The sequence below is a fragment of the Nyctereutes procyonoides genome, unplaced genomic scaffold (assembly GCF_905146905.1).
Source record: "Nyctereutes procyonoides isolate TBG_1078 unplaced genomic scaffold, NYPRO_anot_genome, whole genome shotgun sequence".
Lineage (NCBI taxonomy): Eukaryota > Metazoa > Chordata > Mammalia > Carnivora > Canidae > Nyctereutes > Nyctereutes procyonoides.
This window is the reverse complement of record NW_026575120.1, coordinates 7,349,510-7,374,726: the sequence shown is the minus strand read 5'-3', so window position 1 is coordinate 7,374,726 and position 25,217 is coordinate 7,349,510. Positions and strand designations below refer to the sequence as shown.

The 25,217-nt window shown below is 40.0% G+C and overlaps 1 protein-coding gene across 1 annotated transcript; it reads right to left on the bottom strand.

Annotated features, from left to right (window-relative positions):
* Positions 1–213: 213 nt before the first annotated feature.
* Positions 214–23,848, bottom strand: DCTN6 (dynactin subunit 6). The gene is made up of 7 exons (XM_055335325.1): positions 23,741–23,848; positions 15,799–15,863; positions 7,556–7,661; positions 6,101–6,189; positions 5,144–5,191; positions 3,104–3,246; positions 214–681 (listed from the first exon to the last, which is right to left on the bottom strand). Exons 1-7 carry the CDS (start codon positions 23,761–23,763, stop codon positions 583–585), a joined length of 573 nt encoding a protein of 190 aa, XP_055191300.1. The 5' UTR covers positions 23,764–23,848; the 3' UTR covers positions 214–582.
* Between the last annotated feature and the right edge of the window lie 1,369 nt (positions 23,849–25,217).

The window sequence follows — 25,217 nt, the reverse complement described above, 5'->3', positions numbered from 1 at the left end:
AAAATAATTTTTTTTCTTGGAAACAAAATGAAGTCAAGTTAATTCAACAGCTGCTGCTACTTCACCTGAAATTTTAAATAGCTCCAAAGCCACAAAAGGAAAAGGTAAATACATTAGCTTTAACCTAGCTAGTATGCAATAAAAATAAAAAAAAATCTACTTTGGGAAAGTTAACTCAAGTGGAAAAACTGATTAAAGTATGTTCATTAAAGGTCCTGTCATTAGCACTTTTATTTAGTACAATATATGCTAGAATATAAATACATAACAATATGCCCTTTCTTATCACGGAGTCTTTTATACAACTAAAATTCATTTTATATGACAACATTTTATATGACAAAAGAAAAATAAATCAAACCTGGAAATTCTCAGAAAAGGAGCAAGGCTATAGGAAAATAATGCATTTTATATAAATTATAGAGGACAGTTACAAAGAAAATCCATTACCTTCCTCTCTGACTCAATTTTACAAAATAAAATCAACACATATTATTCTGTGAATTGCTAAGAGTACGTGAACAACTGTGGCCCTTTCAAAAGACAGTAGTCAAACTGTTATCTTGATGTCATATATTGTTCTTAGTTCTTAACTGGAGTTGAGCTTCCTTTCATAGTCTTCTTTAGGTGGTGGTAGTTTGGCAAGATTTTCATCAGGAAATCCAGCTGTAGAGTCTGGGGCTAAAACGATAAGATAATTAAGGACTGATAAGCAGAAAGCAAAGTTAAGAACACCAGGCAGAAATAATTACCACCAGGCCAGGGAAGTATAGGTGATTTTCACTGGCTTATTTTCACTTAAGTGTTTAGGTTTTTTTAAAATTTTTTTAAAATTTACAATGAATATATATTCAGTTTGGTAATAAGAAAAAGTCAAAAGATTTTACATATAAAAATAGACATGAATCAGTTTTCAACCCTGCTTCTGAAGACTTTATCATGGCCTCCAAAAAGTTAAACGTTTCTTTTTTTAAAAGATTTATTTTATTTATTCATGATAGACAGAGAGAGGCAGAAACACAGTAGGAGGGAGAAGCAGGCTCCATGCCAGGAGCCCGATGCGGGACTCGATCCTGGGACTCCAGGATTGTGCCCTGGGCCAAAGGCCGGTGCCAAACCGCTGAGCCACCCAGGGATCCCAAAGTTAAACGTTTCTAATCACAATACCTGGAGCACAGCACAGTGAATGTAGTACAGTTCTAATCATAGAACACACGGAGTACACTGCTTTCCACAGGACCTACACAGCACATAGCTATCTTCCTCACCTGCTCTTCACCCTTCATGTATCAGCTCTGCCCAAGCTTCCCTCGTGAAGCTCAGGAGGGGTACTTGTGACAAGCAAGGAGTTTTGGCCCTACGTATCATGATTCAATAAGCCTGGGGAATCCTTCATTTAAAAAGGACCTCTATGTGATCACTGTGATCAGTAAAATGTGGACAACAGTATGTACTAAACTTCAGATATTCTTACTCACTTAATTCTAATCTCCTTTAACCCAATTCATTTCATTTCTCCCTCTTCAATCATTTTTGCTGTTATGCAGAAAGAAAGAGAAAAGAAAAGCTGGATTTGTCCTTATTGCCTTTTTAGTCTATGGAAGTAATACTCATTTATAATTGTAATAAAAGCCAAACATCAGAGAAACAATAATCCAAAGAAAACTGGAGTTTTAATTTCTGATAAAATATGGCTAAGAATAAACTGCAAAGTGATCAATGGCTTGAAAAATATTTTCTTTTGGGAGAGGAGAGAGAAGCTGGGTAACTAAAACACTATACTGTGTGCCAAGCAATGAGGCTCAAAACCTTAATCAGTATGTCTTCTGTCCAAAGAAAGCCCCAATTGCCCTATCTTATTTACCTCCTTCATAAAACTCTAAATAAATATTCTTCATTATTGTTGGTTCTTAGGAGGAGAAGATAATTTCTCATAAGACAGGAAAATATCCAAGCATATTTGCATATTCACAAACTGTGTTTATTTTCAAGTCATCTATGTTGGTAAACTAATAGATGAATCCAAGTTGACTGTCCAATATAAATTTGGTACAGTCATTCCTTACCCTGGAGGATTGATATTTTAAGACTGAATCAACATTTTATAAAGTTTGGTGACACAGCTTCAGTAAAAACACGTAAGACCAGGAATAACGTCTCTGGATTTTCTTTTCTTACCATCAACTTGTCATTGTCACCTTTGTATACATTTTTGATAATAACTGAAAGACAATAATTTCATTGCAAATAAATTCTAGCGTTAGTAATGTTTCTGTAACGTTTTACTTTAATCATTTACTTTTTTTTTTTTTTAAGATTTTATTTATTTATTCACAAGAGACACAGAGAGAGAGAGACACACAGACACAGGGAGAAACAGGCTCCATGCAGATAGCCTGTCGTGGAACTCGATCCCAGGTCTCCAGGATCACACCCTAGGCTGAAAGTAGCACTCAACAGCTGAGCCACCCGGGCTGCCCAATAGAAAAATAATGTGATATTTTGGAGAAAATCTACAGCCCTAGAAATAACTTTTTTTTTTTAGCTACAATTAATGTACAATGTTTTATTGGTTTCAATTAGAACATACTGACTCAACAATTTGATAAATTACTCAGTGCTCACCATGATAAATGTAGTTGCCATCAGCAACCATACAACACTATTACAATATTAATGACTACATACCCTGTGCTGTACTCTTCATTTCTGATTTATTTGTTTTTTGATTTATTTATTTTTAATAACTGGAAGCTTGTACCTCTTAATCCTCTTTATCTATTTCACCCATCCCCCACCACCTCTTCTGTGGCAACCACCAGTTTGTTCTCTGTATTGAAACCTTTGTTTCTTTAAAAAATTTTTTTTTATTTATTTGAGAGAAAGAGAGAGAGCAGAGCAAGAGAGAGAGCATAGGGGAGTGGCAGAGGGAGAGGAAGAAGCAGGCTCCTCACTGAGCAGGGAGCCAAAGTGGGGCTCGATCCCAGCACCCTGGGATCATGACCTGAGCCAAAGGCAGACGCTTAAGTGATTGAGCCACCTAGGTGCCCCAGAAAGAACTTTTTTTAAAGACAGGTTCTAAAAAAAAGACACGTTCTAATACCTGTGGTCGCTCAGTCTGTACCCGACGAAGGCAGTCTGCACCGTAAATCACTGTATTCTCAGGGATGACCTCAAATGTATTCAGGCTGCAGCAAGCTCCAATGATGCAACCACTTGTCAGTATTACATTTCTGCCCACATATGCTGCAGAAAAAAAAGAAAGAACTGAAAGTTAAGACAAATGATTAGAATGTTAACTTTTTTCCTAAAATGATCTGAGTATAAAAATGCAAACTAGTCTTAAAAAAATTAAAGGAGGGCAGCCTGGGTGGCTCAGCAGTTTAGCACCGCCCTCAGCCCAGGGTGTGATCCTGGAGACCCGGGATCGAGTCCCACGTCGGGCTCCCTGTATGGAGCTTGCTTCTCCCTCTGCCTGTGTCTCTGCCTCTCTCTCTGTGTGTCTCTCATGAATAAATAAGTAAAATCTTTAAAAAAAAATTAAAGGAAATATTTCAGTTCAGAGTTTGTAAAGCATAGAGGTAGACGCCAGACTAGTGTTAGATGGATTAAAAACAGAGCTTTGCTGACTGGCTGTGTCACCTTGGGCAAGTCACTGTAAATTCTCTGAGTGAGTTTATCTGTAAGACGGAAAGACCAATCTACTTACAGTTTGTTGTAAGGAATAAATGAGGTAAGTGCTAAGTATAGGTTTGACACATAGTAAGTATATAATAAGTAGAAAATAACAGTAATAATTGGTAATCCAAATTAAAATAAAAACCATTAAATAAATTAACAAGAAACATTTTAGGGGTGCATGGATAGCTCAGTCAGTTAAGCATCTGCCTTCAGCTCAGGTCATAATCCCAGGGTCCTGGAATCCAGTCTTATATTGGGCTCCCGGCTCAGCAGGGAGCCTGCTTCTCCCTCTCCCACTCCCCTGGCTTGTGCTCTTTCTCTCTGACCAATACACAAAATCTTTAAAAAAACCAACAAACCAACCATTGTCTTTCATGTCAATCAGGACCATCAAAGTCATTATTCTAAAGATGTCTAATCGTTCAGGTTTTCTGGACTGTAGTGGAATGGACACACTCTTGGAGCTGCTTTCTAGTAGTGGAGGTGACTTTATATGACCTCCAGCCTAGCTCCATTTATGATAAGTAGCTTCCATTTGTTCCTGACTGGCTGGGGTAAAGTATTCCTGATATTAAACAAAACCAACTTCAGGACACCTGGGTGGCTCAGTGGTTGAGCATCTGTCTTTGGCTCAGGGCATGATCCCGGGGTTCTGGGATCAAGTCCTGCATCGGGCTCCCTACAAGGAGCCTGCTTCTCCCTCTGCCTATGTCTCTGCCTCTCTCTCTGTCTCTCAATACATAAATAAAATCTTTAAAATAAATAAATAAAGCAAACTGCTACCAACAACAAAAAAAAGATTTTCTTTAATTCTGCAATTATATTAATCAATTATCACCTTAACATTATGATTTAATTCAATTCTGATTTAAATGTACACAGCTGAATGTTTTTTAAGAAAGGAAGGAGGGAGGGGAAAGAGAGAATCTTAAGCAGGCTCCACGCTGGACATGGGGCTCAGTTTCACAACCCTGAGATCATGACCTGAACCCAAATCAAGAGTTGGACACTTAACCAACTAAGCTACCCAGTCAGATCCACTGCTGAATTTTTAATTCAATGTATTAAACACATTATTAAGTTCCTTATAGCAAAGAATTAGTCTCATAACTATTTTAGTGCACTTTCAACCATACTTTCCTTCTACTTTGCCATAGTTTGTCCTTAGGTTATTTTCTAGGACACAATAAAGAGAAAGGAGGTAATCACATTCCTTTTTCTTAATATTTTATTTATTTATTTGAGAGAGAACGAGAGAGAGCAAGACAGTGAGAAAGAGCATGAGCGGGGGTGGGGGGTTGGGGAGGCAAAGGGAGAAGCAGACTCCCCACTGAGCAGAGACCCCATCCAGGGCTTGATCCCAGGACTCTGGATCATGCTGAAGGCAGACGCTTAAACAACTAAGCCACCCAGGCACCCCATGGTAATCACTTTTCACAATACAATTCCAACTATAGCTTACCTTTTGATTCAATAACATTATTATCTCCCATTTTCATGGCTTGGGAATCTGTAAGCCAGAGTTAAGTAAACACTGTAAATATGTTCATCTTTTTTTTTTCCCTCTACTAATTCACTATATCCTTACCAGACACTGGGGCAGAGGACAAAGGCATGGAAAGGGCCATGCGGACCCAGTCTGGCCAGAACTTTTTGCTCAGGGTAGCCTGAAAGTAAAGTTTTAATCTTTAAATACAAGTATCTCTAAGTATATATAAATGCTTTCTATGTTTTTTAAAGAAATGAGCATCTTTTACCCCAATTCTATGAGTAACATATTTTTACTCATAGACTGTTTTAAGAAAATTAAAATTACTTATCACCAAATCACTTAAAGATAACACTGTTAACAGTGTGATATATCTTTATATAATACATATAATTCCTATTATATAACTGAGAATCAAACTGTATAAATTTTTACAGCTCACTTTATTTGGTTCAATTAAATCCACAAGCAAGCATTATCCCATATCATTAAAATCTTCAAAAACATAATTTAAAATGACTGCTTTATGGCCCTAATAGTCCATTCTGTGTACTTACAGCTTAATTTATTTCAATATTTTGTTATTGTTAAACATTTAGATTTTTTTCCTTCGAGTTTTCCTATAATAAACACACTGTTAACCTAAGCTATACAGGAATCAAATGGACAGAGCTAAGGTTCTTTAATCAGGATAGAAGCCAGGATTCCCGTTTCTATATCTACTGCCACTCAATCATTGCTATCTGTCAATAAGTTGTAGCAACAGGAGCAAGATGGTACCTAAAGATACGTATGTGTGTACATGCACGAATGCATACTTATAATCTATTTGATATACTGATAGATAAAATATGACAATTTCTATGGAATGGATTTGGATACTAAAGACAGCTGTGAAGAAGAGGTTACTTAAGTTATTGTAAAGGATACAACAGCCAACTTCAAACACATTATTGGTGCCAATGATCATAGGTTTTGGTTCTGGATCCTCAGCATCAGGGGTGATATTATCAGGGTGACTATAAAAAGAAGAGACAAATCATTGAAGTCAATAATGCAATAAACACTTCTCTTGTTTTAGAATTTGGGTTCATTCTTTCAGTTTACCTCCATCAAGCTTAAAATGTGTAACTATATAAGTAATTTCTTAGTCCAAGTGAATTGTTTATCCTTTATGCTGAAGAATTGATTTTGAGTTGAAAAAGAACTACTGAAATGTAAAGAAGCCATAGGCAGATACCTAAAGAGTCAAAGACAAACTTTCCTTTGCTTGTTTTTAAAGCTCAAAGTCCAGAGGGCCTTTTCCAGGACAAGGTAAACATGTTGCCGGTTATCATTTTTAGCTTCTTAAATTGTAATCAAAATCATGCCCAGCTTGAAAAATTTCCATTCTAAATAATCACTTGACATTGTGAAAAGCAAACAGATATTCACATAAAATAATTATTTTATGCTGTTAGGTAGTTTGAAATACTTGGAACATAAAATGTTTGCGGTCTAAGAGGAAGCCATTTTTTAAATGGAGCTTTATCTCTGACAGTTGAGTTACTACAGAATATGGCTATTGTCAACTGACTTACACTAAAGGTGCCAAAATGAATTTTAAAAAGAAACTGCTTAATATAGTAAGAAACTCCCAAATTCTAAGTAAGCATTAAGACAAATCAATCTCTTTATCACAGTTAAATATTTTCCCAAGGTCTTTCTTACAAATTCCATACATTGTTGCTATAAATTAGGTATAAGCTTGAATTTCCTGCCAAAATTTTATCTAGAAAGCTTTACAAATGCTTAAGAAAACTTCACAGGTATTAGAGTCTCGTTCACTAAAATCATGTACATGTTTAACATTTTATTATTTTTTTAATCTTTAAAGTTAAAAATTGCCTCTAGAACCCCCAAATTTTCAAACAGAATTCTGAGTCTTACCCCCCACAAGGCATATGAAAAAGTACATCAGAGTTCATTAAATCCATGTGTCTGGGTACAAGAAATAACATTTCAGCCAGAACTGAGAAATCCAATCAAGAGACTCTCTTCAAGGTGGTCAGCACAGTACTTGGTCGCTGGAGGCAGGAAATGTTTGCTTCAGGCACAGAAGAGGTAGTGACATGTAAGGGGGAGGTTATCAGACCAAGAGGGGGAGACTCTAGTCAGCCACCAATGAGTTCTCTCACCTCGGACAAGTCTCTTCACCACCCATTTGGCCTCTGGTTTCCTCATTTACGAATTACCTGTGTTGAAAAGATTCTTAATGTTTCTCTAGTTTTAAAATAGTGGACTTGCCAGATGTCTGCTGTAAAACATTCCTACAGATAGCTGAAATTAATTAAAAAAAAAAATCTGTGGTACTTTGTTCAGAGTGTCTGTAAGGGTCTTACTCACGCATTTATGATAAGTGCCTGTTCTTCTATGAGGTTACCCTCACCAATCACTATCGGCCCGGCTTCTGCAATAATTCGTGCTTTAGGGTGTATTACCGTCCTAGGTCCTGTTAAAAAGATGATGAAACGAAATTACCGGGAGGCTATGCTTCCAATGCTTCCAATTGGAGGGGAGAAGGTGACGGGGGGTGGGGGGGTGGGGGTGGGGGGGGTGCCGAGGCTATTGGGAGGAACATTTCCTAAAGTATGTGCCAGGCACCACACTAGGCACTTTGCAAACGTTATCTCCTCAGCTATTATCAATAGTAGTTGGTGCCAAATCTCAAGCCAAGGTGAGTGGAGACAGCACAGGCCTTGGAGCCGACAGCCCTGGCTTACCGGCTATTTGGAAGCCTTTGCTATCTCGGCAGTGAAATGGGGGTGTGAGGATACCAGTCTCCCTGAGTCGTTATAAGGATTAGGTGAGATAATGTTCGTGGACAGGGTATTTTGCCACATTTTTGGCAATAAAAATCAGTTCCTTTCCTTGTTTTGCTTTTCCTATAAAAGTGAGGCTCTCTGCTTACAATGCTGGTGCTTTCTCATGCTAGTGGGCCACGGAGCAGGAGCACTGTCTTACGCTGGTGCACTAGAGTTAGAATTTTTATTAAGTGGCTGAGAGGAAACACAGGTGGAAGGGGGGGACAGGTAACATGGAAACCTTACCTTTGTTACGTTGTCACCATCCCTACAGCCCCACCCCTGGAAGGAGGCAGAGCTTCTGCTGTGTCTGGTGGAAGACATGATTTTAACCAGGTAAAGGTTGGAAAAGGTTACAAGGAGGCAGTGCAAGGAGTCAAATGTGATTACTGGAGTCCTAAGACTCTGAAATAGGCTAGCTGAGGCAACGTGTTCTTCCTCAAATTGAAGGGGGCATGAAGAGGTCTTAGTCTCAGCACATCCACTTCGAGATCACAGCAGAGGAGAGGCACTGACTGCTTTAACAGGGATAGGATTCTGGAGTGCTGACACATTCCCTCCCCTGGTTCTTCATTTCCTGAGGGCCCAGTGCTTGCGTGATAATGAAACCACTTGTGAGAAAATATACCCTCACTTTCACCACTCCCTGAAGCCCCAGCCCCAACCACCCCAAGGCCGAGGCTATTTTTATTGGTAAACAAGCAGACATGAGGTAACTGACTGAAAGGAAGAGAGCAGTGTTGACAGAAGGTAGAGAGGCAGTCAGAAAGATGACACTGTCCATGTAACCCAATATTCGACTGTGTAAATTAATTTATCAAATAATCATTATCTGCTTTTGACAGGCAAGATGCAGGGCTATATACATTACAGGAAAGCAAAATGGAATACCTGTTACTTTTGCCCTTTTGAGCTTGCATATCTTCATTTTGTTTTTTTTATCTTGAAAACTGGAAATATTTAACCTACTCACATAGATGTATTAAAATAAATAAGGAGGTGTTCTGGGGCCTAGAGAATTGTTAAGGAACCTCTGTGCAGCTTTGTTTTTCCCCTAACAATGAAGAGCTGAGGACTGATAAGGAGGGTGGGGCCCAAGACAGGATGCACAGTCAAAGGACCGCACAGTCTGATAAGAAATAACATGAGAGTGCCTTTGTTATTTCTGTCACCTCTGGCTCCCCAAATCCTCAGCTGCGAAAGTAAAATTTCTCTGGCAGCTTCTCCCATTCAGGATGGAAGATGGGATCTCCCGGATCTCTGGGAAGGTTCTCAGGTGGCCCATGATTGGGAATAGGTGTACCTTTTTTTCTTTGTTAAAAAATACATTTATGAAAGTAATACGTGCCCATTATAAAAATTCAAACAAAGCAAAAAGCGGAAGATCCTTTCTTTTTGCTAATCCTATTCCCTAGAGGTAACTATTCTTAAAAAGTTTGGGGTATATTATTCCAGGCTTAAGTTCTACTCTATACTTAAGACCTGTAAACATCACTATACATAAAATACATTTCATCATAAAGTTAAAAAATAAAATAATTTGAAGGTGGAAAATATGAACTATAAGCACATAGTTTTTTTTTTTTTTTAATCAAGGAATAGTACTTACTATTTTGCAATTTACTTTTATTCACCTGAAAAGTCATGGTCATTTTTCCATATAAGTACATTTAGCTAGCTATTCTTTTCAATGGCTGAATAGGACTTCATATCATATTAACACACCATAATTTATTCAGCCAAGCCCTTAATGATGGGCATTTAGATGTTACCATGTTTGGGGGAGAGGTGCTAAACAATATTGAAACAAACACTGGATTCCTTTGAAATGAGATATTTTTTTATAGGTCTTCCAGCTGTGTGAACCAATTTAAACCCACAGTTTGCACAATACCAGATTTGCATTTTACTTTAAAATGTTCTATGATAAAAGAGACAAATCATTCAATGTTAGGTTCTTTATAATTAAAGCCCCTGCCAGCACCCCACCCCTTATCTAGAAAGTCCAGACTCTGGCCTCTACCACTTAAAAGCTATATGCTTAATCTCTCAAATACTTGTTCTTTCACCTACAAAAAAGATTTGATTTAGAACAACCTACTTCATTGTGTTGAAGTAAGGATGATACAAAATAATGTCTGAAAGGGAGATCACAGGGTCTGGCCCATAGTTGTTACAACTGGGAGGTTTGTCACTATCTGACATCAGAAGCTATTTGTATAACTATCATAATAAGCAAAACAACTCCTTCTGGTCTGAGAAACAGAAAAAAGAGTATACTTTACTCCTCTACTCAGGTTTCTAGGGTGGTAACTCCTTTCAACCAGCAGGGGGAAATGTACATATGACTGTAAAATAGTAAAATAAATTAATAGAGATGCCTGGGTGGCTCAGCAGTTGAGCATCTGCCTTTGGCTCAGGGCATGATCCCAGAGTCCCTGCATGCAGCCTGCTTCTCCCTCTGCCTGTATCTCTGCCTCTCTCATGAATAAATAAATTAAATCTTAAAAAAAAAAGAAATTAATAAAAGTATTTTCCATACTCGTATTAAAATCTTAGACGAGGAAGAGATTAGTATGCTGTGATAGAAAGCAGATCCTTTGCCACTGCTAGATAAGAAGCTAGAGGCACTAGATATTCTGCTGGTCCTCAAACTGTAGCTTTTGACAAGCAGACTTGCAAGAAGCTACCTGAGAATGGACTAGTATTGACAAGGTCATCACTAAAACATGTCTTTCTTTAAAAGTTCATCTGAAGGAAAAAAAAAAAAAAGTTCCTCTGAAGGGATGCCCAGGTGCCTCAGCGGTTGGGCATCTGCCTTCAGGTCAGGGTGTGATCCTGGAATCCCCAGATCAAGTCCAGCATTAGGCTCCCTCCGCCTGTGTGTGACTGCCTGTGTCTTTCATGAATAAATAAATAGGGCAGTCCGGCTGGTCAGCGGAATAGCTCCACCTTCGTCCCAGGGCCTGATCCTGGAGACCTGGGATATCAAGTCCCATGTCAGGCTCCCTGAATGGAACCTGCTGCTCCCTCTGCCTGTGTCTCTGCCATGCGCTCTCTCTCTCGCTCTCTCTCTCTGTCTCTTATTAATAAATAAATAAAATCTTTAAGTAAATAAAGTTTCTATGAAGTTCCTTTAAAAATAATTGATATTTTCGTTTTTCCCTTTCAGAAATGATATAATAAATGTGAATTATACAAACACAAATTTTAAAAAATTAACCCAAACCCCACATCTTATACAATTTTTAAACATAATATCTGAGCTATTTTAACCAGGCACTGCACTTTAGTACTGTTATTATCATTTTTATCTTATTAAGTTAGCTAGAGAATGACTGGAAAACTGGTTATAAATCTGAGGGCCCTGAGTTACAAAGCAAGATCACCAGCTTACAGGAGACCTGTTCTTACGACACCACTGCCACCTGGTGGCAGCACTGCCAAACTACAAGTCCCAGTGTTTCGGGGCTGAAGTAATTAAGTTAAAAGGTGAGTATCAACTTTGAATTGTGAAGGAACGACAAAAATCATGGGTGATGATAAACTGAACAGTCCCATAAACCTCTTGTAGGTCTTGGGGCAGAGACGAGAGGAGTCAGTATACATGTATTTCAGCATGTGACCGCTAAGATTTTGGTTTGGAGAGCTTGTTAAGGGGATGCGCTGATGCAGGTGTGTGGTCCGCACAGCGGGCTTCACCTCTGCATGGTTTTGTGCGGGAGGCTGGCACCAGAGAGCCCAGGAATTCAAGTGCTATTCCAAGTCCTGGGCGGCAGCAGCAGCAGCAGCAGCAGCAGCAGCAGCAGCAGCAGAAGACTAAAGTGTGGACACAGATTGCTCCACACTCTTCTACATGCAAGAAGCACTTTTACCTAGAATGGGTCTGATTTCAAACCAAGTTTAAGGGTCTTGAGGTTAAAATGCTTTAAAAATAAAAATCTGTCACCATGGAAAGATTTTTTTTTTAAAGGTTGTTGTGAATTTCCTTGGAGCTATCGCTGGCAGGGTAGTTTGTATATTTTCTTACCAAATGTGCTGAAACCCTATTTGGCTTATCTCCTTGTTTGGATAAATGTGTCTAGAGTTGGAGTTGCCTTACCGGCTGATGGATTATTTTTTTAAATGGTTGGCTGGGCTTGATGTAACACAGCCAAAAAGGCATTCCTTGCATCAAATTTCCCTTCCCCTCATTTGGTAAAGGACATTTTTCCTGTCTATCTTTGCCACAGAAAGCAATCTTTGTGCACATTTTCATATGTCAATAAATAGTTCAAAAAGACACAAGCTTTTTCTCTTGAAAATTAAAACAATTCTTTTGACCTGTAAATTGAAGTACCTGTAAGAACTGCTTTACATGTGATGAATTTCAAGTCAAAGCCACTGTTCTGCCTTATTTAAAAAGATTTCCATGGTAAACGGAAGCTTTTGATCTGCATTAAAAACTCTGATGGGGCAGCCAGGGTGGCTCAGCGGTTTAGCACATGCCTTCAGCCCAGGGCCTGATCCTGGAGACCCAGGATCGAGTCCCACATCAGGCTACCTGCATGGAGCCTGCTTCTCCCTCTGCCTGTGTCTCTTCCTCTGTCTCTCAAGAATAAATAAAATCTTTAAAAAATTTTTTAAAATTAAAAGCTCTGATGGAAAGACAGAATAAGTGGATGAAGGGCATCCATTTCAAAGTTTTACCACTGTGTGGGGTTTGGCCTTCCTACTACAATGGCCCAATGAAGCCCTGACCTAAGACCAGGAGGCTATCACCCCATAATAGGACTACAGAATAACTTTCTGAAATGTTTAAAAGCAAAATTTAAGGAAATAATGCATGGCCCAAGAAGCAAGGCAGCCTAATTAAAAGCAGGCTTGATACTAAGAAACCTTGTTTATCCACACTGTAATTAACAAGAGAGCTGTTATTTTTCCCAAGGTCGGTTTCCTAGCAGCCTCTAATGAAAGGGGTCAGGCTCCAGCAGAGCCTCAAGTCATAGGGTTTCTGCTTAAGGACAATACTTCAAAGCTTCAGACTCTTTTCTTTGATAAACCGAATACCTGATTTTCAAGGGGAACACAAGATCAGGTTTAAAGTTCTATTACACCACTGAAACATAGAGAAGGAAAAAATTACTTTCCTTCTGAATATTTCAGAATGGAATAATTTGTTAAGAGTATAACCAACGAGGGGATGGAAAGTTATGCATAACATCCTGAAAAATCCATCAATTCAACTACAGTTAAGTTTACTGCTACGTGACCCAGTTAAAAAATTATGACTTATGCTATAATCTTTCACTGAAAAAATCTATGTTGAACTGTCATTTTACATTTTAACCATAGAATTGTGTACTATCAGCGAGGGGAAAAACCTATATGGAAAGTTCTATTTAAACACTCTTTCTTTCTTTCTTTCTTTCTTTCTTTCTTTCTTTCTTTCTTTCTTTCTTTCTTTCTTTCTTTCTTTATGATAGTCATACACAGAGAGAGAGAGAGAGGCAGAGAGAGAAGCAGGCTCCATGCACCAGGAGCCCGACGTGGGACTCGATCCCGGTTCTCCAGGATCGCGCCCTGGGCCAAAGGCAGGCACTAAACCGCTGCGCCACCCAGGGATCCCTAAACACTGTTTCCTTATAAAAGCTCAACATTTAGGGAAGGTCAGTTGATAATCAGGATAAAGAAAGGAGAGGAGCACAAAGTAGCGGAAGGCAGCAGGAAAACAATAAAGTGAATGCTGACTCCTGATACCCTCATGCCCCAATCCTATGCAGTGGCCAGCGGCCCACCTTTCTTTTTCATGATAAAGCCTTTACTGCTATTCTATATAAGCTTCTACAAATAACAGGAGTTTTTTTTCCAAATCTGAAATACACATACACACAAACATGTATATACACCTTTGTGTACATTTATGCCAGCAGAGATATCTATACTCTCTATGTATCTATTATATAGTAGGTAGAATATAGTTTAAAACAGGGAAGAAGTACAAATGAAAGGGAAAATCTGTGTAATTAGCTATACTATTTTAGTCTTACTTTCCTTCTAGTTATAGAATACCTTTGAGTTAATGAGAGGGTTATTCCTTGAATCATGATGAAACCATAAAAATATTAGATTAAGAATAATGTAGAACAGCACTCTGATAAACATGTGGCCATCATGATTTCTTCTCATAAAAAGTTTGCAAGTGGTTTAGGAACTAATAGAGAGCACAGACTGAACAGAAATTGAGTCATCTTCTAAACTTTGAAATTCTGTCTAAAATTTAAGTATAAATCCAACCTGGCAAATTCGTAATAATGTTCCATAAGACAGGTACAATTTTCACTTGTTTTCTAAGACATGATGCCTAACTGGCTAAAGGCCTGGACTTAATAAAATTCACAATTTTTTTTCCTATTAAAGATACTGTTAGTATATTGAACAGGGCATATTTTCTCTCTGAAAGTGTACTTAATTCACCAAAAGCTCTACACTGGTAACATGCAGCTGCTAGTAAGGATAGACTCACATTAGTAAAGCTACAAGGGCACGATATGCAATGAAAACATACATAAAAGAAAGAACAAGTGGCTAAAATGTTAAGTTTGGGAAAACTGAATCATGTCCATATAAGCAAGGTGCCACAGGTTCAATGGTTCATTTGATTTCAATGTTGGATCTCACCTCTAACCAGGCTACACTCTGTTAAGATTTAACAGTGCCAATTAGCTGGTGTTAGGATTTGGTCAATGACTTTCGTAAATATTCTCTCATTGAAACCTTCAAAAACCCCTTCAGAACCCTACTGGCTGGGGGCAGCAATGCGCCCAGTTCAGACTATGACCTCCCAGCCTTCCCTGAAGCTAGATGTGTCCATGACACTAAGTCCAAGGCGTCAGACATACAAAGAGAGATTGTGTGGAGCTTTCAGGAAGACTATTTAAAGGAAGCTGACTCAACAGGGAGGTACACCCTTTTGTCTCCACTCTTCCCCTTTCTTATCCAAGATCACTCTTGGCACTTTAGCTATCGCATCCTGGCCTACAAGGCTGGAGCTCCTGGACAATCAACTGACCAGCCCTGAATTGCCTACCTCTATCCTTATTTATATAAGAAAATAAACTTTTGCATGTTTAAGCTAATACTATATGCAGCTGCACCAATTCTAATACATACAATTACACACAGATGGGGAAAAAATGAAAGTTGGTGAGGTTAAGTAGTACAGCTGAGGCAAATCAGCAAGTAAAGAGCAAGGATGCTAATCCAGGTCTGTCAGACTCCATGGTCCACACTCCTAATAACTACCAAGTAGTATATGAGCTCCACGAAGGCAGTACCTTTGTCTGCTGTGTCCACTGCTATGTTCCTAGTGTTAGCACAGTGCCTGTCACATAGTAGGTACACAATTGATGTTTCTCAAGTAAATGAATGGCTTTATTGTCTCATTAGCTTATCAGATAGTTTATTTTTTATTTTTATTTTTTTCAGATAGGAGTTTAAATATAGAGTGATCAGGGTGCCTGGCTGGTTCAGTTGGTGGAGCATGGGACTCTTGACCTCAGGGTTTTGAGTTTGAGCCCCATATTGGGTGTAGTAGATTGCTTAAAAATAAAATCTTAGAAATGTATCCATCACACAATTCTTTTAGAAATATTAAACACTTACAGGAGAAATACATTATTTTGTCAATAAAATTAGGACATTAGTGAAACAGACAAATATATAATACCTAACAATTGTAAAGCATCACAATAAATTAAATTACATCAATTTTTGAGAAACAACACTAATAAACTATTTTCTTACCTATGGTTACATCACCTCGAATTTCACTTTCTACACACACAACTGCTCCAGGAGCAATCTTCACACTGTAGAAAGAAAAAAGTAACTTTACCACAGGTTAAGTCTTTAAAACATTGTTATAGAAGCTATCTTGACACTACAATAAGAAAAAAGGTTTAAAAATGGATTAAAAAAAAACCTAAGAGAGGGACACCTGGGTGGCTCAGTGGTTGAGTCTTTAGCTCAGGTCTTTAGCTCAGGGCATGGTCCTGGGGTCCTGGGATGGAGTCACACATAGGGCTCCCCATGGGGAGCCTGCTTCTCCCTCTGCCTATATCTTTGCCTTTCTGTTTCTCACAAGTTAAAAAAAAAAAAAAAAAAAAACACCTAAGAGAATAAGGTATTTAATATACTACAAAATTCTCAGGAGGCATACTATCCATCAGGCTAAAATCAATAATGATACCTTTTTAAAATGCTTGAAGCAGTGCCTAGGTAGCTTAGTTTAAGTGACCAACTCTTAATATATGCTCAGGTCATGATCTCGGGGTCATGGGATTAAGCCCCTAGTCAGCCTCTGTGCTCAGCAGGGAGTTGGCTTGAAATTCTGTCTCTCCCTCTGCCCTTGCCCTCTCCCGTGTATACTCTTTCTAAAATAAATAAATAAATCTTCTCAAAAATAAAATGCTTGAGAAAAGAGGATTTGGATTCTTTTAACACCAGTATTGTTTCCAAATAGGAAAAAGCTCAATACAATCTAACAATCCATCAGTAAGGGACTGGTTAATAAACTACGGCGCACCACAGTCTAATACACAGTCATAAAAAATAAAGAACAATCCTTCATGTAAAGTAATAAACATTCATAAAAAAGAAAGAATAACCTTTTATGTAAATATTTGGAATGATTTCCAAGCTATATTAAGTCAAAAAAAAGTCAAAGCCAGAAAATAGTTTTATAATACACCGTTATTTTTGTAAAAAGGAAGAAAAAGAATGTACATTCAAAATATTTAACAATCAGCAAGGTTATATTAATACAGAAATCAACATAGAAATTCATAATTTATAGAGATTTCTACTTATTCTCTATGTATTATAAAACTGCTTGTCAAGGGATATAAATTGGAGTGCAAACTGTCCCCAAATTACTTACTTCCAAATCATGTATTGATGCTTTTTGACATTCTGTGACATCCTGTTTGACACAGCTGAATCTAGCTAACTGCTGCCTCAGCTGAGCCATGAGCTGACATGAAACTCTGCCAAACAAATTCCCCATTAAATTGATAATCATTTGGTAAGTTCTTCTCATTAAGTATTTTTCTTAGTAGTAATGATATTATTCATGGTGTTAAATATGCACCCAGTTCTATAAAATAACAGCAATATAATTTTAGATATTTTGACTTTTAATACTATTTGGATTTTTCAAAATTTTGATTTTTAGTTATTCACCACAAATATACAGAAATACGGTAAGTCTGGGGACACCTGAGTGGCTCAGTTGGTTAAGCATGGGATTCTTGATTTCAGCTCAGGTCTTGATCTCAGGGCTGTGAGTTCAAGCCCCACACTGGGCTCCATGCTTAGAGCCTACTTAGAAAAAAAAAAAATGAAAGAAAGATATTACACAATAATTTTTGTATACTGACCTTGTTTCTTAAAGCCTTGTTTTAGTTCAGTTCAAGAAGATTCTCTGGGATTTCTAACATAAACAATTTTGTTATCTGTGAATAGGGGCAGTTTTATTTCTTCTTTTCCAATCTGTATGCATATTATTTCCATTTCTTGCCTTACTGCCCTGGCTAAGACTCCCAGTATGATGTTTAACATACTTAACCTGTTCTAGCTCCATAAGATCAACAAAACTTATCAAACTATCTAAGCCATAAATGCATTTTAAATAAATTATTAAAATCTGGTGTATAAAACAGTTGAAAGTTTCTTTTTTTTAATTTTTTATTTATTTATTTATTTATGATAGTCACATAGAATGAGAGAGAGAGAGGCAGAGACACAGGCAGAGGGAGAAGCAGGCTCCATGCACCGGGAGCCCGACGTGGGACTCGATCCCGGGTCTCCAGGATCGCGCCCTGGGCCAAAGGCAGGCGCCAAACCGCTGCGCCACCCAGGGATCCCCAGTTGAAAGTTTCTTGACCAAAATGTTAACGCTTTGGTTTATAAATTTTCTAAAAACTTGCCTTATTTTAGCATATGTTTTTCAACCAGTAAGAACCAGAAATATACAGTGTAATGGTTCACTCATACTAATATTATTTTTTAAGTTCTACAAATATTCATGTATGAAAATACTAATTTTTAACTTATAGTAAATAGTATAAAAATGTTAATAGTACGTTCTATTTGTTTTTCATGTCTTTTTTGGACATTTCTTTGATAAAAATAATTGTTATTGCCAGGGTTTTTTTCCCCCCAAATTTTTATTTTAGACAGGTTCATGTTTTTAAATTTGTCTTCCTAAATGAATGCAAATTTTCATTATATGTAACATGAACTTTAGTAAATAGGTAAATTGGACATGCTATTTTGGTAAAAAGGACATGCTTGCCATTCTTACAAAGTATTTAAGCACTAGATATTTGTATTTGCTTGACTATTTCCAAACTCTCCCTGGAGGAATATATAAGGTACTAGTAATATTCATTATTCAATATTCATAGAGAGGAGCTGTATAGTAGGGACATAATGGTAGGGAGAAAACTTTTTTCATTACCTGCCCATTTTTTAACTGTTTGCATTCTGAATCTCACAAATGCACTGCCTATTCAATATATAAATAAATAAACAAGACAAAAAAGAGTGTGATAACATTTTCTTAACACCAAGGGCCAAGGAGGTCCTGGATGCATTTCCATAATCAAGGTGAAATTTTATTCCTATCTCTTTAAAAAAAATCTACCTCAAATCAGACTCCCTATATGCCCTCTCCTACTTTATTTTACCTAAAAATACTCTCTTGCAACTCTTAAGTATCATTCAGTGAATTTTAGACTTCTTAGTTCCCCATTAAGACCAGTTTTTTTAAAAAGATTTATTTAATTATTTGGGGTGGGGGCACGAGTGGGAGGGGTAGAGGGAGAGAGAGAATCTCAAAAGCAGATTCTGCATTTGAGTCCTTGACCCTGATGCAGGGCTTGATCTCACAACCCTGGGAGCACAACCTGAGCGAAAATCAAGAGCTGGATGCTTAACCCACTGCAACACCCAGGTCCCCCAAGACTAGTTTTTTTGTTCTAAGTTTAAAACATTGTTCCCATGGCTTCAGCAACAATCCTTTTTAATAAAGGATAAAATCATTATTCACTAGTAACACTTCTCATTACTTCCAGTCTTTAAATAAATATCTATCATAAATAGAACTCTACTATGCCATATTCACAATGGGATTAGTTATAGTATTTCTAGACTACTGTCTACAACTGTTCTGTGTCATTTTATATCCAGGATGCTTGATACTCTACTAGCAGAAACAGGACACATGTCAATGTAAGTAAGAAATAAAAGATTATGTTATGAAATAAATACGAATACTTGGGATATTCAATATAACCATATTTAGATCCATTTTTTACATTAGTTTGTTCAGGGTAATGAAGTATTTTTGGTAATGAAGTGTTTTGGTTATGCTGGCTATCAAATGATGATGTACCTATAATTTAAGTGAGACACCTGGGACACTTTTGTTGACGGTATCAGGGCATTTATTGGAGAATACTGTACCAATATGAACCAGGAATCATCAACACAATCACAAGGTTTGACCTAGAAATCTATTTCTGGGGTTCCAGCATCAAGAATTCAATAGGAAGAAAATATATGCACAAACTGGCAATGTTATTTAGAATAATGAAACCATAAAAGGGGAAGGCTAATAAAATAAAATATAATCATCAATTTACTGGAATACTATATAATTCCTTAACTATAAAAAAAAGATAAAACTATCTTTTTATAGAATAAGTTTGCTCCTCTCTGAGGCACTGCATTCAAGAAATCAGGCCCAGAGGTAGGTAATGATGAAAGGCAGAGCAAGAGTAAGCCCACCAGCTTCCCTTCCCGTTTGCCTTGCTGACCCTCATACAGAATTTAGGCAACAAGGGGAATAGATGGGGATTCTTTTCCAGAGAAACTATCAGACAACATTTCTTCAATGAAAAGTTCAACTTCCTGCCTGACTTCACCCTAAAGCATATCAGAAGTAAGCCTAATGCACATACCTGGAGCTTCCAGTTGCTTAGTTCTCATTCTTAATAATGGACAGACAGCCAAAGATTATCAGATATACCAGGAAAGCCTCCAAGTAAAAAAGGAAAAAAGCAAGAAGAGGAAAGAAATAGTCTGAGGAAACACAGACAATTCAGATAGTAAAAGAAAACTTAAAAAAAAAAAAACCCCACCTTATAATTCAGAGAAATAAGAGATACCGCTGCATAAAGCCAGATAGAAGTCTATGAAAAAGGAAGTCTAAGAAAGAACTTCTAGAGATTAAAAACATGACCAAAATTTGAAATCGTAGGAGTGAGGTTAAAAAAAAGAGCTCTTTCAGAAAATAGAACAAAGTGAAAAAAAAAAAAGTGTACAGAAAAAAATGAGAAAATTAGAGAAGCAATATATGAGGCATAAAATCCGAATAAAAGAAATTTTAAGGGGTGCCTGGGTGGCACAGTCAGTTGAGCATCCAACTCTTGGTTTTAGCTCAGGTGATGCTCTCATGGGTCCTAGGATAGGGCCCTACATTGTGTTGCATTGGACTCCTTGCTCATCAAGGAATCTACTTCTCTCTCTCTCCCTCTCTTCCTCCCCCTGCTCTTGCTTTTTCGCTCAAAAAAATAAATTTTAAAAAAAAATCTCAAAAGGAGAAAAGAATTTGCAGAAAAAAACTGTTAAAGAATAATACAAGAAAATTTCCCACAAATAAAGGATATTAATCTCAACTCTAAAAGGATGTGAATGCAAAGGACCCATGCCAAATAACATCATCTTGAAATTTCTGAATGCTATGGAAAAGATCCTTACAGTTTTTAGAACAAAAGACCAAAAACAAAAATAAAAAAAACTCACAGAAAAAAAAAAATCTCACAGAGGAGTTAAAATCATCAGAACAGCATCAGCGTCCTGAATGCCAGTACTGGAGGCTAGAAGACCAGAAAACAATCCCTATAGAATTCTAAGCGAAAACTATGTTCAAACTAGAGCTATCTATCCAGCCAGAAATATAGCTCTGAGAGTCAGGGTACAAACTCTTTAATATGTCTCTCCATCATTTACATTCTAGAACCCCCCTAAATACTCCCTTATACAAGTGCAAAGTAACACCAAATTTATTATTCTTAAATCACACCAATTTGGGGCACCTGGGTGGCTCAGTGGTTGGGTGTCTGCCTTTGGCTCAGGTCATGATCCCTGATCCCGGGGTCCTGGGAAGAGTCCTGAGTCAGGTTCCCCACAGGGAGTCTGCTTCTCCCTCTGCCTCTGTGTCTCTCGTGAATAAATAAATAAAATCATAAAAAAAAAAAATAGAAAATCACACTATTGTACCTACTAATAGGGAAAACTGAAAAAAGGAGACATACACAATTTTTTCTTCTACAAATTTCAGTGGACAAACCTTCCTACAAAGTATTTTTAAAGTTCTAAGTAAAAAGATGGCTTTTTATCAGGTGGCTGGGTGGCTCAGCCAGTTAACCAGCTGGGATCCCAGCTCAGCAGGGAGTCTGCTTCTCCTTGCCCCTCCCCCTGCTCATTTTCTCTCTCAAATAAGTAAATAAAATATTTTTTAAAAAGTATATATACATGGGGGATCCCTGGATGGCTCAGCGGTTTAGCGCCTGCCTTTGGCCCAGGGCGCGATCCTGCAGTCCCGGGATCAAGTCCCACGTCGGGCTCATGGAGCCTGCTTCTCCCTCCTCCTGTGTCTCTGCCTCTCTCTCTATCATAAATAAATAAACCTTAAAAAAAAAAAAGTATATATACATATATCAAACAAAAACTAGTAATCTGAGTCTTTCTTGAAGAAATATTTGACATTAGACACAGCTACACCTGTTTCCATCATTTTGACATACACTGACTTTCTACAAGGTAGACAAATTAATGAAATTCTAGAAATGATGAATCTGAGTTATGTGTTCCACTCTGAAGTCACAGAAAAAAAAATATATAATCTTTCTACCAACTACATGAAAAACTTGAGAAAAGCAGAACATAGTCCAACCGTCTCATCTTACAGATGAGGCAACTGAAGCCCAGAGACTAGAAATTTCCTGAAGCAGTTCATCCCTGGGGCATCATTATCCTAACACCAAACAAGTCTTCTTCTGCTAGCTGAAAGTTTCCTGGAAACATCCTGAGGTGTTGGGTAGTTTTCCTGTGAGAGCTGAATAAGGCTGTCCTTGAATACATCACCATCTGTAAATGCTATTCCTCTGATGCTTTTCATTTGGAGTGAGTTTGTGCGTCAAAACAATGCAATTTTATTAGGCCCTGGTCAGAGAAATTAGGCTTTATAAAATACCTCTTGTCTTAGGCCTTATTTCCAGGTTTCCATTTCCATAGTCTCCCTCTATGATTTTTTTTAAGGATTTTATTTATTCATGAGAGACACAGAGAGAGAGGCTGAGGCAGGGGGCCGAAGCAGGCTCCCACGGAGAGCCTGGTGCAGGACTCGACCCCGGGACCCCGGGATCACGCCCTGAGCCAAAGGCAGACGCTCAACCGCTGAGCCACCCAGGCGTCCCCCCCCCCCCCGCCGTGACTATTTATGAAAAGAGCATTAAGGAACATTTAACTTGTCCTGGACAGGCGAGGGGAGCAATCCCAGATGTCCCCCTGTCCAGTGTCATGCCTCAGGGAGATGACCTCAGGCAGAGTTTGTGTCCTCATCAACACACTTCTCCCTGATGCAGAAAATAATTCACCACGAGACCAACCAAAACGAGGTCCAAACATCCCCGTGCGGACTCCACTGCACCCCAGGGTGGTGAGGCTGGGGGCTCAGGCAGTGGGAGGAAAAGGCCATGAGACGAACAAGCCAACAATATCCTCTCCATTACTATACACTAAACACGACCTTCTTTTTAAGAAATATTTTATTTATTCATGAGAGACACAGAAAGAGGCCGAGACACAGGCAGAGGGAGAAGCAGGCTCCCTGCAGGGACCCCAGGATCCCGCCCCGGGCCGAAGGCTGGGGCTCAACCTGCACACGATTTTCACAGGAGATCTGGTCCTCTCTCGCTGGTGAAAAAAGATTACGGCTGCCTGCCTCCGTAGAAGAAAGCCCTCAATTTTAATTCCTTACGATACAACCAAGAGCTTGGGCGGTTTTCCAAGTTCAAAGAGGAGCCCGCAGAGGGTGCTCAACGCGGCCGCCTTCCCAAAGCGCGAGCGTCGGCATTTCTCTCCAACCCGGTTCCCTCCCACCACCGGTCCCCGGCGGCGTAGACGGCTGGGGGGGCCGCCACCAATCCTCGGGGGCTACAAAGGCGCTAACCCCGGGCGAGCGGGCCGCGGGCCGCGGGCCGCGGGAGGGGCCTGGGGCGTGGCCAGCACTTCCCGGGCGGACGGGAAGCCGGCGGGACGGCCGGACAGCCGCAGTGGTCACAGGGGGTGGGGGCGCGGGGGCCTGTGTCCCGGGGCAGTGGGCGGCCACACACTCCCTGCGCAGCGCCCCCGGAGACCCTGGAGACCCTTTCCGCGCAGGCGCGTGGCGGCGGGATCGAGGGACAAAAGCCGTCCCGGCCCCAAAGCCGCATCCGCTCCCCATCCTCCCTGACGGCCACCTCGTCGTCTCCTTCCTCAGCGGCCGCCAGGTCTGGGCTGTGAGGAACCATCCAGGCCGAGCACCCCGGATGAGACAATCCCTACCACGGGCGACCAGGAGCAGATTTTCGACTCCTGGGGAGCAGAGAAATAGGCTTTTCTCAAACAGCGGACTCACCTCTTTTGAGCCTTCTCCGCCATGGCTTGGACCCCGTCTCCAGTTGGAGCGGAGATCGACACAACCGCCTGGCTCCAGCGATGATCTCTACAAGCGATTGGAGCGCCTGGCGGGGCCGGGGGGCGGGGCCTGCTGGGCGGGCCCTGCTGCGGGGAGGAGAAACCGCCGGTGCCGGCCTCCCCGCGTCCCGGTCCTGGGATTTTTTATTTTTTGAATTTGTTTATGAGAGAGAGCGAGCAGCACAGACACAGGCAGAGGGAGAAGCAGGCTCCATGCAGGGAGCCCGACGTGGGACTCGATCCCGGGTCCCCAGGATCACCCCCGGGCTGAAGGTGGCGCTAAACCGCTGAGCCACCCGGGCTGCCCTAGACAGGGATTGAAACAGGCACAGCCCAGCCCGGCACACGTCATGACGACCCCGTTATACCCCGCCGTCCTTTTTCTGTCTGTTTTCCGATCTCTGCTCTTAGGATTCCTGCCAGGCTCTTGCACCCTTTTCGGTGGGGCGTGAGCTCACCTCTTCCTGGGCTGGGTGAGCTCCGCATTCCCGTAAGCGAAGTACCTTCCTCCCTGCCGGCTTTCTCGGGTTAATAATATCTCTAGTTCTGCCCTCCTTGCCGAGCTTCATACCTGGTTACTCCATTGCCTGCTTGGCCTCTCCACTTGGATGCCTCAAAGTTGTATCAGACCTAAAAGGGATCGAGCTGAGCTTTTGATTTACGCCCTCAATTGGTGCTTGGTCTCCGCCTGGGTAAAGGGATCCGCGGTTCGCGTAGCTGCTCAAGCTGGAAACTCAGTAGGCATCCGAGGCTTTCCTCACCCCCCTGTATGTCATTCACCGCAAGGATCTGCCACTTCTCTTTTTTTTTTTTTAAGGTTTTTTTTTTTTTTGGATGTTATGCTATATGCTGGCAAGTTGAGTTTAAATAAAAATTTTTTAAAAGGGGGAAGATTCTATCATCTATTATTTATCAGAGAGAGCATGCACGAGCAGGAGGAGCAGCAGACAGAGAGGGAGAAGTAGGCTCCCGGAGGTGGGGCTGGATCCCGGGACCCTAGGATTATGAGCTGAAGGCAGAAGCCTAACGGCTGAGGCACCCAGGCGCCCCTGCCACCTCTCTAGTAAGTTCAGCAGTCGTCCCTCCCGGTAGTCTGCTCCCTCCACCCTTGACCTCTAGAGTGAAGACCCCATCCCTGCCCTCCACCCCCTCCCCTATCCGGGCCTATCTCCTTTAGCCAAAATCATCCTTTAAAAATCAATCCAGGGCAACCCCGGCAGCTCGGCGGTTTAGCGCCGCCTTCAGCCCAGGGTGTGATCCCGGAGTCCCTGGATTGAGTCCCACGTGGGGCTCCCTGCAGGGAGCCTGCTTCTCCCTCTGCCTGTGTCTCTGCCTCTCTCTCTCTCTCTCTCTCTCTCTGTGTCTCTCATGAATAAATAAATAACATCTTTAAAAAATTACTGAATAAATATATGGAC

Bases quoted from the DNA above. Each gene is read 5' to 3' on its own strand.
- DCTN6 (XM_055335325.1), bottom strand. From the start codon at position 23,763: ATGGCGGAGAAGGCTCAAAAGAG. The intron at 7,662-15,798 runs GTAAGAAAATAG...TCTTTTTAACAG, and splicing joins TCGAGGTGATGTAACCATAG to GACCTAGGACGGTAATACAC. The intron at 6,190-7,555 runs GTGAGTAAGACC...TTCTTTTTATAG, and splicing joins CAGGCACTTATCATAAATGC to TCACCCTGATAATATCACCC.